The 16643-nt window shown below is 47.1% G+C and overlaps 1 protein-coding gene across 1 annotated transcript; it reads left to right on the plus strand.

Moving 5' to 3' along the window:
- The first annotated feature begins 15982 nt into the window (after positions 1 to 15982).
- Positions 15983 to 16294, plus strand: LOC144681115 (histone H4-like). The gene has a single exon (XM_078542846.1). The coding sequence runs from the start codon at positions 15983 to 15985 to the stop codon at positions 16292 to 16294; it is 312 nt and encodes a 103-aa protein (XP_078398972.1).
- The last annotated feature ends 349 nt before the right edge of the window (positions 16295 to 16643 follow it).

Raw genomic sequence — 16643 nt, forward strand, 5'->3', positions numbered from 1 at the left:
GTTCCCTGTGCCCATTGGTTGCACCCCAACCCCCAGGTCATCCTTCCCACTTTACCTTCCCTCCTGTCTCTAAAACTTGGACCTCACCCTCCTTGCCAAGGTCTGCCAGCTTGGCCCTTGCAATACCCGGACTTAGCTTGGAGTCTGGACTCCTCTTCTTCGGTATTGCCTGTAGTCCCAGCAGTGGCCATTATTCCCGGCTGGCACTCCTGGGACTACAGAGATGCCAACCATCCAAATGTCCGCCAGCTTTCTAAGGGGGAGTTCTTCCAGAGAAAGGGAAAGAAGTCTTGCCTTAAGGCAATTACTGAGGAGCAGTGTCACTATGATGGGTGGACTCAGCACCGACTTTTCAGCCTTGCAGTCGGGGACCACGACGGGTTGTAAAATCCAGCCCATAGTTCCATGGAGATTAGATGGGATCCCCACCTTTTTCTATGTCTCCTTAAAGGTGGGAAATATCAAGTTGTCAGACCAAAGATTATAGGGGAAAACAACTAGGTTTATTTAATGGTTAATTACAGACACCAAATGATTCATCAACATTACCTGCATTATCACAGTACGCAAACACAATTAATCTAAAATTAATGGCCCAAAATATCCTATTTAGGACAGGTTTATGGTAGAATTTGATAAAAGACAAAACTCTTAGATGATTCAAGCACGTCTTCTGCTTTGTCCCCTACTAAACCTTACAGGTGTGAACGGTGTGATGTTGAATAGAAGGTCATTTACTGGTGAGATAGATATAAAGTAAATACTGTTAAGATAGATATAAAATACCCTATGCTGCTATCTGAAGAAGATTAGCTTCCCTGAAATCCTGACCAACATTTACCTGTCAAAAAATACCACCAAAAATTAGGTCAGTGAGGAATTTATTTTATTCTTGATTGTTGGACCTTGGGTATAAATGGGCTGCAATGTTCAACCACAAAACAACAAAATATTTCATTTGCTGTGAAGCAGTTTTGAATATCCTGAAGATACAAAATGTGTTATAAAGTTCTTTCTTTCATTATTTTCCATTCACTCGTTGAGTTTGGATTTCCTACTAGAACTAAATACTGGGAGATTTTCCCTGCAATGTCCAGCCTAAGTGGTGATAATGTCAGAGCTGTCAGTCAACCAAGATCAAAAATATCAATATTAGGAATCTTTGTTCAATGAACAAGGCTGAGATATAAGCCGGAATTTTCCACCCCCACCAGTAGCACGGTTCGTGATGGGCAGGGGTGGAGAGGGTGAAAAAAATTGGGTTCCCGACAGTGGGAAATGCTGGTGGAAACTTAAGGTCCCAACTTCACCAAAGGCCGTTGGGAACATGTTTAGCTTATAGTTAATAGAATTTAAATGAGCACCCAACCGAATTTCTGCCCTCCCCAGCATATCATCCACCCTGCCAGTGGGAGTTCACGCCAGCCTGAAACACGACCAGACCAACATGGCATTGAGATAGCGAGGACGTACCAGTAAGGTACAGCCTGGTCCATTCATTGGAAGGTGCTGAGGTTCCAGAACTCGAGTTGGGAAGGGAAGACAAGACAGGGGTGCTGGAACACGAGAGGTGTAGATGGACCTATGGAGCCTTGCTGGTGGGGGGGGGGGGGAGCAGTGGGGTGAAGGGGCCAGGGGAGAGTGTTCACAGGGAGGAGTCTATGGTGTTGATGGAGGAATCTTGGGTGGCAAACCAAAGGTACTGATGGTGGGAGGGCACAGTAACTGTTAGAGGGGGTGGTGGGATGTGGTAGGGTAGGAGGGTGAGGTGGGTGGATGAAGAGCCAGTTTGGATGGTTGGAAGGAACATGGAGGTATACACGGGTACTAGAGGTGGGCAGGATAAGGGTGGGCATTGGGACTTTGATAGGTGTGGGCTCATTGAGGAGGGAAGGCATATGAAGGGTTATGGTGTTGGGCTGCAGGGTCGTGGTGGTGGATGGGGGATGTTCAAGGGTTGGGGGGAAGGATGGGGGGGACAATAGTGATGGGGAGAGGGTGTGGGTTACAGGAGGAAGGTAGAAGTTGTTGGTAATGGGCTGAAAACTCACCATCCTGATGCACAGCATTGAGTCCGCACCTTCAATGTCCAGCTGGTTGGGAGGACAGTCATTGGGTGGGCGGAGCTAAAGGTCGGTCCAGCTAAACAACTGAAGGGGGACCCTAATAAGCTGTCCTGACAAGTGAAAGGTCTTTCTATTGTTACATATAGGAAGCGGGGGATTTAATTTAAACAGCACTAATTTCTTCTCTCACCGCCCGTCAGTAAACAAAAAAGTGTTTTAATTTGTTTCCCTCTTTATAAGCGGTGGCATATTTCCCAACATTTCGGTTTTGTTGTGATCCAATTTTCTATTAATAACCCTACAGCAAACCCGAGATAGGATGAACGCAAAGGGTTAGTTTATTTGCAACACACTCAAAAAGCAAAAAGAGGGTTCACAATATTCCCCCTTGCTTTCAGTTAGTAAAGGGAGGGATGGAGAAAAGAAAGATTCACAAAACAGGGGCCACAGAGAAAAAAAATATTGTTTCACATGGGTTCCAGAGTCCAGAAATAGAGGTCAGTGGGTTGAAAACCGATGCTGGATAATTCACTTTTCTGGTGGCATTGACTCCACATGATGAGATAGGTGTGCAGAGATGAATCTGCCTTGTAGGTAATGGTACAGAATTTCCAGCAGAAGCAGTGTAGATGGGAGCCAGGTATTCTACCTGGGCACACCTCCATGTTTGTGAGGCTGTTAGTTAGATGATAAACAGCAGACTGAACAATGCAGCTCAGCAAGACCATATTATGTATTCTACAAAAGAGAAGCCCATGGCACACAACTCCCACCTCCACCATATTTGACAAAGATTGAGTATCCATTGCCTGGACTCCAAAGACTACTAAATGTCTCAGCCATTAGGAATTGAAAGGAAAGTTGTGGGGCCTTTGTCTTAGCAGACAATCCATCTCCTTCTGGCCAGCCTGGGTTAATAAATGCAGATGGCCTTTTGTATCACTTTCTTTGAAGTCTACACAGGTTGTTAGTGGCTCCTCAGAGATAACGAGGTGTGAGCATTCCTAAAGCTGTGAAGCAGCTTCTTTTGTTTAGGGGCCACAGACAGACACAGCTTCAGCCATTTTAAAGGTCATTGTTCCGATTTAAAAATTTTAGACATAGCGATGAGCATATCTATATATATTTTTATAAAAATATACATGGTGAGGTCTTAGTCACTCACAATACAGACTCAGAAAGGCAGTGGAGGGAAAGGGAACAGAATATGTGGGAGGCTTCTCACACGTGGCTTACAAGGGCCTTGGCAAAGATTGCTGCCTCCATGTGGAGGCATGATTCAGGGGAACGGATCCAACCTAGCTCGCCCTGTTGAAAGGTGGGGTGAGGGGGGGTGTGGTGTGCACAGACATTAACACAAGCAGCAGAAAGAAATACACAGCGCACCTCATAAAGTGCAATGAATAATATATTTACAAAGGTGCAACAACTATTTACAATGCTTGCACATCCATGCTACCGGATTGAACTTAGAAGTTAATTTCCCTCACCCTACCACTACATCTAGGTGCTTCTCTGACATCAGCAGCAGAGGTGGAGGCAGCCTGCTGACCACTCTGCCCTGTTGTCTCTGATAACTTTAGCAGGTGACCTCTGCAGGCCTGAGGCCTGAACATCTCCAGCCTTCTTTGGTCCTCTGCTCTGGGCAGGTACATTCTCAGCAGACCAAGTACTAGTGGGATAACAGGCAGAGGGGACAAGCAATGCCTTGACACTCTTGGAGGGTTCTGGGTAGAGGCCTCAGGGGTGTCTACCTGATGATTCTCTTCCCTTTGGGTGCCTGAGGGCTACTCCCTAACTCCTTGAGGAGCAGGGGCATCTGGAGGGAGGTTGAGTTGCCTCATTCCCTGCTTATGTAGCCACTGTGAAAGCTTACCCATGGCTATGGCGATGGAGTGCAGGTCTACGCACATCTCTGGCAGAAACTGGGCAATCTGCTGGGCCAAAGTTCCCATGGCATCTGTCATCCTCCCCATGGAGACCTTGATGCCCTCACATGTCGGCTCCACTACATCAGAGAACAAGTGGATGGACTGACCTCCAACAACCACAACCATCTTCCTTTGTGCTAGATATGACTCCAACCAGCAGAGAGTTTTTCCCCTGATTCCCATTGACTCCAGTTTTGCTAGAGCTCCTTGATGCCACACGGTCAAATGTGGCCTTGATGTCAAGGGCAGTCAGTCTTACCTCTCCTCAGGAGTTCAGCTCTTTCATCTATGTTTGAACCAAGGTTTTAATGAGGCCAGGAGCTGAGTGGTTCTGGCGGAACCCAAACAGGTTATTGCTAAGCAAGTGCTGCTTGATAGCACTGTTGATGATCCCTTCCGTTACTTTATTGATGATCAAGAGTAGACCGATGGGGCAGTAATTGGCTGGGTTGGATTGGTCCTGCTTTTTGTGTACAGGACATACCTGGGCAATTTTCCACATAGCCGGGTGGATGCCAGTGTTGTAGCTGTACTGGAACAGCTTGGGTAGGGGCGCGGCAAGTTCTGGAGCACAAGTCTTCAGTACTTTGCTGGAATATTTTCAGGCCGTATAGCCTTTGCAGTTTCCAGTTTCTTTCTATCACGTGGAGTGAATCGAATTGGCTGAAGACTGGCATCTGATACTGGGAGGAGGCCGAGTTGTATCATCCACTCGGCACTTCTGGCTGAAGATTGCAGCAAGTGCTCCAGCCTTATCTTTTGCACTGATGTGCTGGGCTCCTCCATTATTGAGGATGGGGATATTTGTGGAGCCTCCTTCACAAATATCGTTTAGTTGTCCACCACCATTCATGATTGGATGTGGCAGGACTGCAGAGCTTAGATCTGATTCGTTGGTTGTGGGACCGCTTAGCTCTGTTTATCAGTTGCTGCTTATGCTGTTTGGCACGCAAGTAGTCCTGTGTTGTAGCTTCATCAGGTTGACATCTCATTTTTAGGTATGCCTGGTGCTGCTCCTGGCATGCCCTCCTGTACTCTTCATTGAACCAGGGTTGATCCCCTGGCTTGATGGTAATGGTAGAGTGGGGGACATGCCAGGCCATGAGGTTACAGATTGTGGTTGAGTACAATTCTGCTAATGCTGCTGGTCCACAGCGCCTCATGGATGCCCAGCCTTGAGTTGCTGGACCTGTTTATAAATCTATCTCATTTAGCATGGTTGTTGTGCCACACAACATGATGGAGGATATTCTCACTGTGAAGGCAGGACTTCGTCTCCACAACGACTGTGCGGTGGTCACTTGTCCCGATACTGTGATGGGCAGATGCATCTGCGGCAGGCAGGTTGGTGAGGATGAGGTCAAGTATGTTTTCCCCTCTTGTTGGTTCCCTCACCACCTGCCACAAACCCAGTCTAGCAGCTATGTCATTTAGGGTTCACCTAACTCAGTCAGTAGTTGTGCTACTGAGCCATTCTTGGTGATGGACATTAAAGACCCCCACCCAGAGCACATTCAGCACCTTTGCCACCCTCAGTGCTTCCTCCAAATGATGTTCAACATGGAAGATCAGCTGAGGGAGGGCGGTATGTGGTAATCAGCAGGAGTTTTCCTTGCCCATGTTTGACCTGATACCATGAGACTTCATGGCTTCCGGAGTTGATGTTGAGGGCTCCCAGGGCAACACCCTCCTGACTGAATACCACTGTGTCACTACCTCTGATGGTATGGTGATGGTAGTGTCTGGGACATTATCTGTAAGGTATGATTCCGTGAGTGTGACTATGTCAGGCTATGTCCAGTTGCTTGACTAGTTTGTGAGACAGCTCTCCCAATTTTGGCACAAGCCAAAGCCAAAGCTTTCCTCTTACCCAGCCCAGCTGGTCACTTCTAGTCCCTGTTCACATCTGGAGCACTGATCAGATGCCCAGGGGAAAAGATGTAACTTCTGATGTGTTGGCCAATGTCTGGCTCTACAGCAAAGGACAAAGGAAAGGCATACCTTTCTTATACCCCTCTGTACATGTGTTTAAAAACTGTGCTGACCAGGGATTGGTTACTCCCTGCATTATCAGCTCCATGGTGGTCAAAGGGTGATGTCACCCCTCATGGTCTGAGTCCCTATGAACTGTTTCAAAATGCCCTTTTTGACTCTTACGAGACCCCAAAATAGCTCACGTGTTTGATCACCCAGGTGGATCCTCACGCTGTTTCAATGTTCCTCACACCTCTGACCTGAATTGTAACTTATGAGATTAGAAGAAATTTCAAGGTTCTCTTAATGTGATTTTTCCTTTCAGCGTTTTAATAATCATCGGCATTTGTACCATTGGAATGCTTGCAATAAAAACCAACCCATATCTTAACTCTTATAATTGCAAGCTTTTGTTTTTTTATTATCTATATCCTGTCTTAGGACATTCCATACTGAAGGGAATTGACCAGGTTTTTCTTACTTTATTTTCACTTTCCTAGCGCTTGTGTTCCCACAAAGATCGAGCTAGCAAATTCAACAGTGCTTCTAACTTAATACATCATGCCTTATGTACATCCTTATAACATAGCAGACATAATTATTGTCATGGTATGCACTGTACACAATAATCAGTTACATTATCATTTCAGGCTTCTCAGTCCATATTACAACATCATCCCCACCCCCACTGCACCCCCCCCCACCCCCACAACAGACCCCTAAATACTTACAAAGTTCTGATCCATTGCTGTAAACCCCCTCAATCTCACAGTGCAGAAGTGGCAGTGGACATGTTGGCGCTGCCAGTGCTTGAGAGTTGCTGGCCTCTGATTGGCTGTCAGCTCTATGAGGATGGACTTCCTGTTCAGTGGTGTGGAAACCTTGACTTCAGCCTATTAACAGCTGTTAATGGCTGCAGGGCAGCCGTTCCTCCCCTGGGGCGGGCTCCCGCCTGATATTTTAGCCGGGGTGGGGGTAAGTGGTGGTGGGTGGTGAATGGTGGGGACCATAGCTCCTCAAATAATTGATCATGTGGAGTCATAACAAAACAAAAGGAAGCCATTTGGCCCATTGGATTTCTATAGAGTAATCCTATCAGTCCAATTGTCTTGCTCTATCCCTGTAGCTCTGTAACTTTATTTCACTTAACTGCCCACCCAATTTCCTTTTGAAATCATTCATCATCTCCGCTCCCACCATCCTTGTAGGCAGTGTGTTCAGCAACCTCAGCAAAAAGGTAAATGTTTCTTAACTATAGGTGAAAAGACCATGGCTAGGCCTTTAGCCTCCAGCATTATTTATAGTTTGTATGCCTCTGCTGTCCTAGGGTTCACTAACATCCTTCTGGGTCAGTGGTGACAGCAGCGAAAGCGAAGGAAATTGGGTAAGCACTTGGCCTTGCCTCACTGTTGTCATTTCCAAGTGGTCGAGCAGTTTATACTTGACCAACCTTATCCTATCCAGTGGGAAGGAAAGTAATTCCAGGTTAGTGTTGGTGAGTGTAGGTATGAGACCAGAGGCCCTGATATCTGGTTTTGCATTATTTTCTTCCACAATACTGCCTAATTCTGAACAGCCAAGCATTTTTTCTCTCACACTTCATTTTGAAATTTGGTGAGCAAAGGCCAATGCTATTTTAATTCTAGATACTTCAATTGTAAAGAAATGTGCTCTCATGAGACCAAAGGCTAGAAATTCCATTAATTAATTTTTACAGCCTTTGGCATTCTGGAACCTTCTGCTGGCTTTGTAGCTAAATGACAGAAGCAGACAATTCCATGAAAAGAAGGCTGACATGACGGAAAGGCAAAAAAAACTCTACTTTATCACATCTTCTACTTTGTAGTTTTCTATATTTTTTTAAATTCTGCAAATGAATATTTTTGATATTCATACCAACAAAATTTGCAGCTTTGAAGCTATTTCAGAATGCTTCTGCTACAAATGTTACAGGAAGTTTGTTTTTATTCATTCACGGGATGTGGGCGTCACTGGCTGGGCCAGCATTTATTGCTCATCCCTAGTTTCCCTTGAGAAGGTGGTGGTGAGCTGCCTTATTGAACTGCTGCAGTCCATGTGGTGTAGGTATACCCACAGTGCTGTTAGGAAAGGAATTCCTGGGTTTTGACCCAGTGACAGTGAAGGAACGGCGATATATTTTCAAATCAGGATGGTGTGTGGCTTGCAGGGGAACTTCCAGGTGGTGGTGTTCCCATCTATCTGCTGCCCCTGTCCTTCTAGATAGTAGAGGTCGTGGGTTTGGAAGGTGCTATCTAAGGAGCCTTGGTGAGTTCCTGCAGTGCATTTTGTAGATGGTACACACTGCTGCCAGAGTGCACTGATGGTGGAGGGAGTGAATGTTTGTGGATGGGGTGCCAATCAAGTTGGCTGTTTTGCCCTGGACGGTGTCAAGCTTCTTGAGTATTGTTGGAGCTGCACTCATCCAGACAAGTGGAGAGTATTCCATCACACTCCTGACTTGTGCCTTGTAGATGGTGGACAGGCTTTGGGGAGTCAGGAAGTGAGTTATTCATCGCAGGATTCCTAGCCTCTGACCTGATCTTGCAGCCACAGTATTTGTATGGCTAGTCCAGTTCAGTTTCTGGCCAATGGTAACCACCAGGATGTTGATAGTAGGGGATTTAGTGATGGTAATGCCATTGAACATCAAAGGGCGATGGTGAGATCCTCTCTTGTTGGAGATGGTCATTGCCTGACACTTGTGCAAGCGTGAATGTTACTTGCCACATGTCAGCCTAAGCCTGTATATTGTCCAGGTCCTGTTGCATTTGGACATGGACTGCTTCAGTCTCTGAGGAGTTGTGAATGCTGCTAAACATTGTGCAATCATCAGCGAACATCCCCACTTCTGACCTCATGATGGAAGGAAGGTCATTGATGAAGCAGCTGAAGATGGTTGGGCCTAGGACACTACCCTGACGAACTCCTGCAGTGATGTCCTGGAACTGAGATGATTGACCTCCAGCAACCACAACCATCTTCCTTTGTGTTCAGTATGACCCCAATCAATTGACAATTTTTCTGCTGACTCCCATTGACTCCAGTTTTGCTAGGGTTCCTTGATGCCACACTCAGTCAAATGTGGCCTAGATGAAAAGGGTAATCTCTTTCACCTTACCTTGGGAGTTCAGCTCTTTTGTCCATGTTTAAACCAAGGCTGTAATGAGGTCAGGAGCTGAGTGGCCCTGGTGGAACCCAAACTGAGCGTCAATGAGCAGGTTATTGCAGAATAAGTGCCACTTAATAGCATTGTTCATGACCCCTTCCATCACTTTTTTGATGATCGAGAGTACACTGATGGATTGGTAATTGGCTGGGTTAGTTTGTCCTTCTTTTTGTGTACAGGACTTACCTAGGCAATTTTCCACATTGACTGTCAGATGCCAGTGCTGTAGCTGTACTGGAACAACTTGGCTAAGGGTGTGGCAAGTTCTGGAGCACAAGTCTTCAGTACTATTGCCAGAATATTGTCAGGGCCCATAGACTTTGCAGTATCCAGTGCCTTCAGCCGTTTCCTGATATCATGTGGAGTGAATCGAATTGGCTGAAGACTGGCATCTGTGATGCTGGGGACCTCCACAGAGATGGATCATCCACTCGGCACTTCTGGCTGAAGATTGTTGAAGACTGTTGCAAATGCCTTAGCCTTATCTTTTGCACTGATGTGCTGGGCTCCCCCACCATTGAGGGTGGGGATATTTGTGGACCCTCATCCTCCAGTGAGTTGTTTAATTGTCCACCACCATTCACAGCTGGATGTAGCAGGACTGCCGAGCTTAGATCTGATCCGTTGGTTGTGGAATCGCTTAGCTCTGTCTATCACTTGCTGCTTATGCTGTTTGTCACACGAGCAGTCCTATTGTAGCTCCACCAGGTTGACACCTCATTAGGTATGCCTGATCCTGCTCCTGGCATGCCTTCCAGTACACTTTATTGAACCAGGGTTCATCCCCTGGCTTGGTGATAATGGTAGATTGGGGGACATGCCGGGCAATGAGGTTACGGATTATGGTTGAGTACAATTCTGCTGCTGCACAGCACCTCATGGTTGCCCAGTCTTGAGTTGCTAAATCAGTTCAAAATCTATCCCATTTGGCATGATGTTCGTGAGACACAACGAGATGGAGGGTATCCTCAATGTGAAGACAGAGCTTCGTCTCCACAAGAACTGTGCGGTGGATACTGCTACTGATACTGTCAGAGGCAGATGCATCTGCAGCAGGCAGGTTGCTGAGGATGAGGTCAAGTATGGTTTTCCCCCTTGCTAATTCCCTCACCACCTTCCACAGACCCAGTCTAGCAGTTATGTCCTCCAGGACTCAGCCAGCTCAGTCCTTAGCGGTGCTACTGAGCCACTCTTGATGATGGATATTGTCCCCGACCCAGAGTACATTCTGCACCCTTTCCACCCTTAGTGCTTCCTTCAAATGGTGTTCAACATGGAGGAGTACTGAGGGGGATGGGGGCAGTACATGGTTATCAGCTGGAGGTTTCCTTGCCCACATTTGACCTGATGCCACGAGACTTCCTGGGGGCTGGATTCAATGTTGAGGGCAACTCTCTTCTGACTGTACCCCACCACCTCTGATAGGTCTATCCTACCCAACGGCAGTCTCTGGGATTGTCTATAAGGTATGTTTCCTTGCGTATGACTCTATCAGGCTGTTGCTTGACAAGTCTGTGAGACAGCTCTCCCAATCTTGGCATAAGCCCCCAGATGTTAGTCAGGAGGACTTTGCAGGGTCGACAGGGCTGACTTTGATGTGTCTCTTCCAGTGCCTAGGTAGACCAGATTTCTTTCTTTCAAGGGCATTAGTGAACCAGATGGGTTTTTACGACAATCAACATAGTTTCATTTTTATTGAATTCAAATTTTACCATCTGCCGTGGGTCCCCAGAGGGTTACCCTGGGTCTCTGGATTATTAGTCCAGTGACAATACCGCTACGCCATCGTCTTCTCCTGCAAAACCTTAAAGTAAATAATTTATTAAGTTGAAATCTATTTTGGCATCCTGTATATGTCAGACTGATTGCAAATAGTCTTTAAAAATTCATGACTAAAAAATAACCTTTCAATGCAATGTTGTAAAAATCTGTTTTCTTCCACTTTCTCATTGATGTTGCTATGCTATTTCTCAGAGCAGTGCTGAATACTGTCATTCCATTGACATTTTCAACTTTCATGGGCATATACATAAAATAAAATCTAAGTCAAGCTAATCATTGAGCTCTTGTGTGACCAATGGGCAGCTCATCATGGATTTGATTTGCACAACCTTTTACATTCCAAAACCTTTTTCTGACTCTTTAGTACATGGTATGAGTAGATGACCGCATGATAAGGAGGCTGATGTGACCTGGTATTTAAATGCCAATGTCTAAATACAATTTTACCTTAATCACAGGCGACATTGAATTTAGATCCCTAAGAGTAACAAATTTAGTAGTCAGGAATTGGTGGAATATCTGAAAGCACGAATCTGGCACATGTTATGTTTACAAAGTAAAAATGCAGGGCTCACCAGTAAAATGCCTAAAAGAGTGGTTCATTCAAATCAAAGTACCTTTACCAAGGGGAAAGTGGGGAAGTCATGCTATACTCTCAGCTGAAACTGTCGGAAGGAATTATTAGTTTAACCTTTAATTCTGTTTCTGCAATTTTAGCAAAAAACATTTTTGTTTAAACTATAAGCTCTGAAAAGAAAACGAGGGAATAAACTTGCAATGACTCAAGGCAGCCAATGTCTTGAAGCGTAAATATTAGTAATCACTGTCGAAGCAGTGCTTCACTTTGAGCTGTCTATGTTAATTCTGCCTTCACATTACCAGGTTCAGCAATTATTCCAAGCCAAGTCCCAAAGTGTCACATTAGCAATCCCTGTTAAAATAAATCAGTGAACAGAAATTCTTAGTCCTTGCAAATCATTTGTAAAAACTTGCCCAGAGGTTTCTTTCTCATTAGGCCTCACAAAGCAACCACAGCCAATTTCATGTAGATCAATGTTAATATCTCTATTGATCAATTTGCAGGTTTTACTGTATAACAAATGGGCTTGCAGGTGAATGCACAGGAACCAGGGTAACAGAGGGCTTTTCAGACAGAAGTAACTATAGAGTTAGAGGATACAATAAATAATCTGCATTAGTAAGCTAGTGTTGTTATACTGGCAACTTCTCCCAATACTTGGAAGTTTTGTTGGCAAAAGCCTAATCAGAGCTACATATATTGAAAAGTAGGTATTTCATCAGTGGTAAAAATTTCAACCAGCCCAATTGCTAAGGAGTACGTTTGAGTTGCATTCCTGGTGAGAAAATGGCATGTTGTGTCAAAATTTCTCAGGCTGTATTTTGGAAGGGCTGCAGAAATGAGAATGGAGGTGGGCAGGACTGAAATTTCTGGCTGCTGGTTTTCCGGCATGTTCCCACTTGGGTGGACTGATTGTGTGAGGGGATGGGCGGGAGGTGGGTTTGATGGCTACCCGCCTGCAAGCTGCAGGTAGCTAATTAAGCTCCTTAATGGGCCTATTAAGGCCACTATGTTAACACCAAATGGAATTTTCCAGTCACCAGTCCAGTCGGGCTGCCCTTTGAGGCCAAATCTTGGCCGATGAATGGAGGCAACCTCACAGGGCAGACTTGGGGAGCAGCCACCTATCTACCATTTTAACTCACCACCTCCCACCTCTCACCACACAATAGCTGTAATTGTGAGATGACCGCTATGGCAGAAGGCCACTCTGTGCTGGGTTTCCATTTCCACAATGAGGGCCTAGCTGCAGTGGCCTCTTTCTACTTTGCAAGCTTCTAAAAATTCTTCAGAGGAGACTTTCACCTTGAGGCACCCCCTCTTTCACCTATGTATATCAGCATCACCCACCTCTGACACTAGGGCTGCTGATGTGTCAATGCTGGGGATCCTCCTATTGGCCCTCTAGCCTTAGGAGCTTGCCTGCAGTTCTTAATTGGTAGCCAAGCACGTACCCTTACTACTACTTGGCCACTCATTTGAAATCATGTTGGGACCTGGAAATGCACCCAACCTCAGGGCCCTGACCCCAGGCAAAAATTTAACCTTATGTCATGTTCCAATATATTATGAACTGTCAGTCAATACTTTATATTAAAAAAAAACACAATGGGTTACAAAAAGATGACCGCTGAAGGATCGTTTGACTTCTCTTGTGGATTAAAAGACTCCCCTGTCTCAAGAGGAAACAAAAGGAACTTTCCAGACTGATATTGACTCAATGTCTTTTTCTGAAACTAATTCAAAAGGGTAATTGCAAATTAAATTCAGATACACAGACACTAGGGCCGGGATTTCCCATGCCCGCTGGGCGTGTTCAATAGCGCGAAAAATATGGTGCAATCAGTTTCATGATGGCGTGAAGCCAGCTCGCGATTGTCCGCTCAGCCCGCATCGGATGTCGGGAACATCATTGTAATAGGCCAGCCCGTTGGAATCAACCCCCTCCCAACCCCCCCCCCCCCAACCAGGCTGGATCATCTGTCCATGTTGGCGGGAAAGCATGCCAATGTATTTCACAACAGCATATAAAAGGCGAGCACTTGGCGGGCTGCACTTTGAGGGGAACTCAGAGGTGAGTACACAGTAAAGACGTGCAGCGCTCGCCATGGTCGCCTGTTGAACTTCAAGCTTGAGGAGCGTTGGGGCGTGTCAAGGACAGCCCTTCAGTTGAGGTGATTTGTCAGGGGAGGGAAGGGCAGTCCTGCCATTGAGGCGACTTATTGGGTGGGGGGGTGGGGGGCAAGGGTAGTTGAATATAGCACACAAGCATTCAGGGTGGGGTGTAGGGTGGGCGAGGGAAGCGGCCACGCTTTAGGGAAGCCTTGTATAAAGTGACCATTCCTCCGCAGCTAAGACAGTTCAGACACAGCCACATTGATATGTTTATGCAATCGGGCTTCTAGTTTATCTACCCGCTCAAGCGACGCAGAGGCACCAAATTGCCACCAAAATGCTCCAGAGCTTTTCACCCCTCGGGCAGAGACTGCAAAGCCATGAGCATTTTAGTGGACTGCAGAACAATTGGATGACTGCACACATTGTATAATCTCCTTTCAGAAACTGGCCATGGAACAGTCACTGGTGGAGGTGCTCACAGCCCCTTGCAACGTCATCATCTCAGTTTGGACCAGTCTCCCCCATGGTTCAAGCTAACAGTGCAGCCTTGCAGTGTGGGTTAGGAGAATACCTGCACCTGAACTGAGAGCACAGCATGCAGTCCAATAGGCAAAGCTGCCGCCAATCGGTCGGGTGGATTGGGGCGGAGGTGGGTGGGGTTTCAGGCAACCATGCAGCGCACTAAACTCTGGCCATCCAAGTGGTGGCCAGCACTTTTCGGGAAGTGTTAAGGGGCCTTCAGACTTAACCAGGGCAGGTTCTTAGTACACCCACGCTAACCATGTGCCTCTCTTTTATCCTGCACGAGGAGTACATCAGGATTATGGAGCCTGGTGAACTAACTACATGCCTGATGGCCTATAGAGAGTGAAGACAATGGAGGAGAGAGTAATTGAGGCTCCTGGCCTGGCAGGAACAGCAACCTCAGGAAGAAAGGGTGACTGGGGCTCCTGCACACGCCGCTGAAGAGCCATAGCGAGTGGTCGCTGATCTGCACCTAGCGACACCCAGGGTCTATAGACACCGCCTTTCATTCCTGCAGATGACTGAGAACCAGTGTCATCGAAGACTGCGCATGTTTAGGGAACTGGTCGGTCACATCTGCCACCTGCTGCAGGATTTGGCGCCACGGGGACATGGAGGGCATCCACTGCCAGTGGCCCTGAAAGTAACAGTGGCACTTATTTCTGTGCCAGTGGCTCCTTTCATGGCTCCACAGGTAACCTCTGTGAGATCTTAAAAGCCTCCGCCCACAAATATATCCATGAGGTCATGGATGCCACTTTTGCGAGCACACACAACTTTGTGCATTTTATGCGGGACCAAGACAGCCAGGATACAAGAGCAATTGGATTCTCACAGATGCAGGATGACATCGACTGCACTCACTGAGATCTCTGTCACAACACATGATCAACTATATCAACCACAAGGGGTTCCATTCGCTGAATGTGCAGCTGGTGTGTGACCACCAGGGATGCATCCTGCAGGTCTGCGCATGATTTCCAGGGAGTGTGCATGACTCCTACATCCTCAGTCAGTCACAGATCCCTGATTTCTTCCAGGCCCACAGAAGCTGCAGGGGTGGCTCCTCGGGGGACAAGGGCTACCTGCAGAGCATGTGGCTGATGACACCCGTGCAGCGGCCTCAGACTGCAGCCGAGCGAAGGTATAACGAGCCTCATGCTGCAACTCGCAACTTGGGAGAGCAAACCATCGGGATGCTGAAGATACGGATCCAGTGCCTGGACCGGTCTGGTGGAGCCCTGCAATATAATCCACAGAGGGTGTCACTCACCGTCATACAACCTGGCGCAGCAACAGGGAGAGGAGCTGGCTGAGGAGGCGATGGAGGAGCTGGAGGTCTCCTCTGATGAGGAGTATGCCGACGGGGCTGAAGATGAGGAGGTCCTCGGAGGTAACAATGATGGGGATGAGGCCATTGCACTGGCCAGACGAGGCTGCGTGCTCAGGAGGCTCTTAAAGTTGCTTGATTTGTGGAGGATGATGACGACACGCAGTGAGGTGACCCCATGGATCCTCACAGTGCAGCTGTGAAAGTTTGACTCCAGTCTGGCTTATGGTAGCACCAATACCCTCTGAGAGAATGCCCCTGTCATGGAGAGGCAGCCGAGGCTCTAACAGTTGTTCAGTGGCAGGAATATAATGACAACATGTAGTGAGGACACTCCATAGATCTTCACACAGCCTCTGAGAATGTCTGGCAGAGGGCAGCTCGCTTGCGCTCTGTGATCAGGGTCATGTCATAGAGATGCCGCCATGGAACTTTTAAAGCATCTGATCCTTTGTCTGCCTTCATTACAAAGCTTTATCTCTGGGTGTGATGTCCGGTAGAGGCAAAGGCGGGAAAGGTCTCGGTAAAGGGGGTGCGAAACGGCACCGGAAAGTCCTCCGAGATAATATCCAGGGAATCACTAAACCTGCCATTCGCCGCCTCGCTCGTCGTGGGGGCGTTAAGCGCATCTCCGGCCTCATTTACGAGGAAATTCGCGGGGTTCTCAAGGTTTTCTTGGAAAATATCATCCGAGACTCGGTCACCTACACGGAACATGCTAAACGCAAAACTGTTACCGCCATGGATGTGGTCTATGCCCTGAAACGCCAAGGCCGAACTCTGTATGGGTTCGGTGGTTGAGAACTTAACAAAAACATTTCAACACCTGAGCCCTTCAGGAGCACAGCGTCACTGATCACAGATGCTGACGAGACGAAGGCCAGCCCCAACTTAAAGGTGCTGAGAGAACAGAGTTTGAGAATGAGAGAACTCTGTGATGCGTGCCCACTACATTCTGGCAGCAATGACAGGTACTGCCAAAGTGCATACATCAGTAATGTGTCCAGGGAGTGAGAGGCTGGACCATCACTTTGGTCTGAAGGCTGCACAAAGCACAGGGAAGAGGCCCTGGACTGAAACACCTGTCTTTATCTTGTGTAGAAAGGTTTCACATCTGAGTGACATGAACACTGCTCATCAGAACAAGGAG

This window comes from Cetorhinus maximus, chromosome 5 (assembly GCF_964194155.1).
Source record: "Cetorhinus maximus chromosome 5, sCetMax3.hap1.1, whole genome shotgun sequence".
Classification (NCBI taxonomy): Eukaryota; Metazoa; Chordata; class Chondrichthyes; order Lamniformes; family Cetorhinidae; genus Cetorhinus; species Cetorhinus maximus.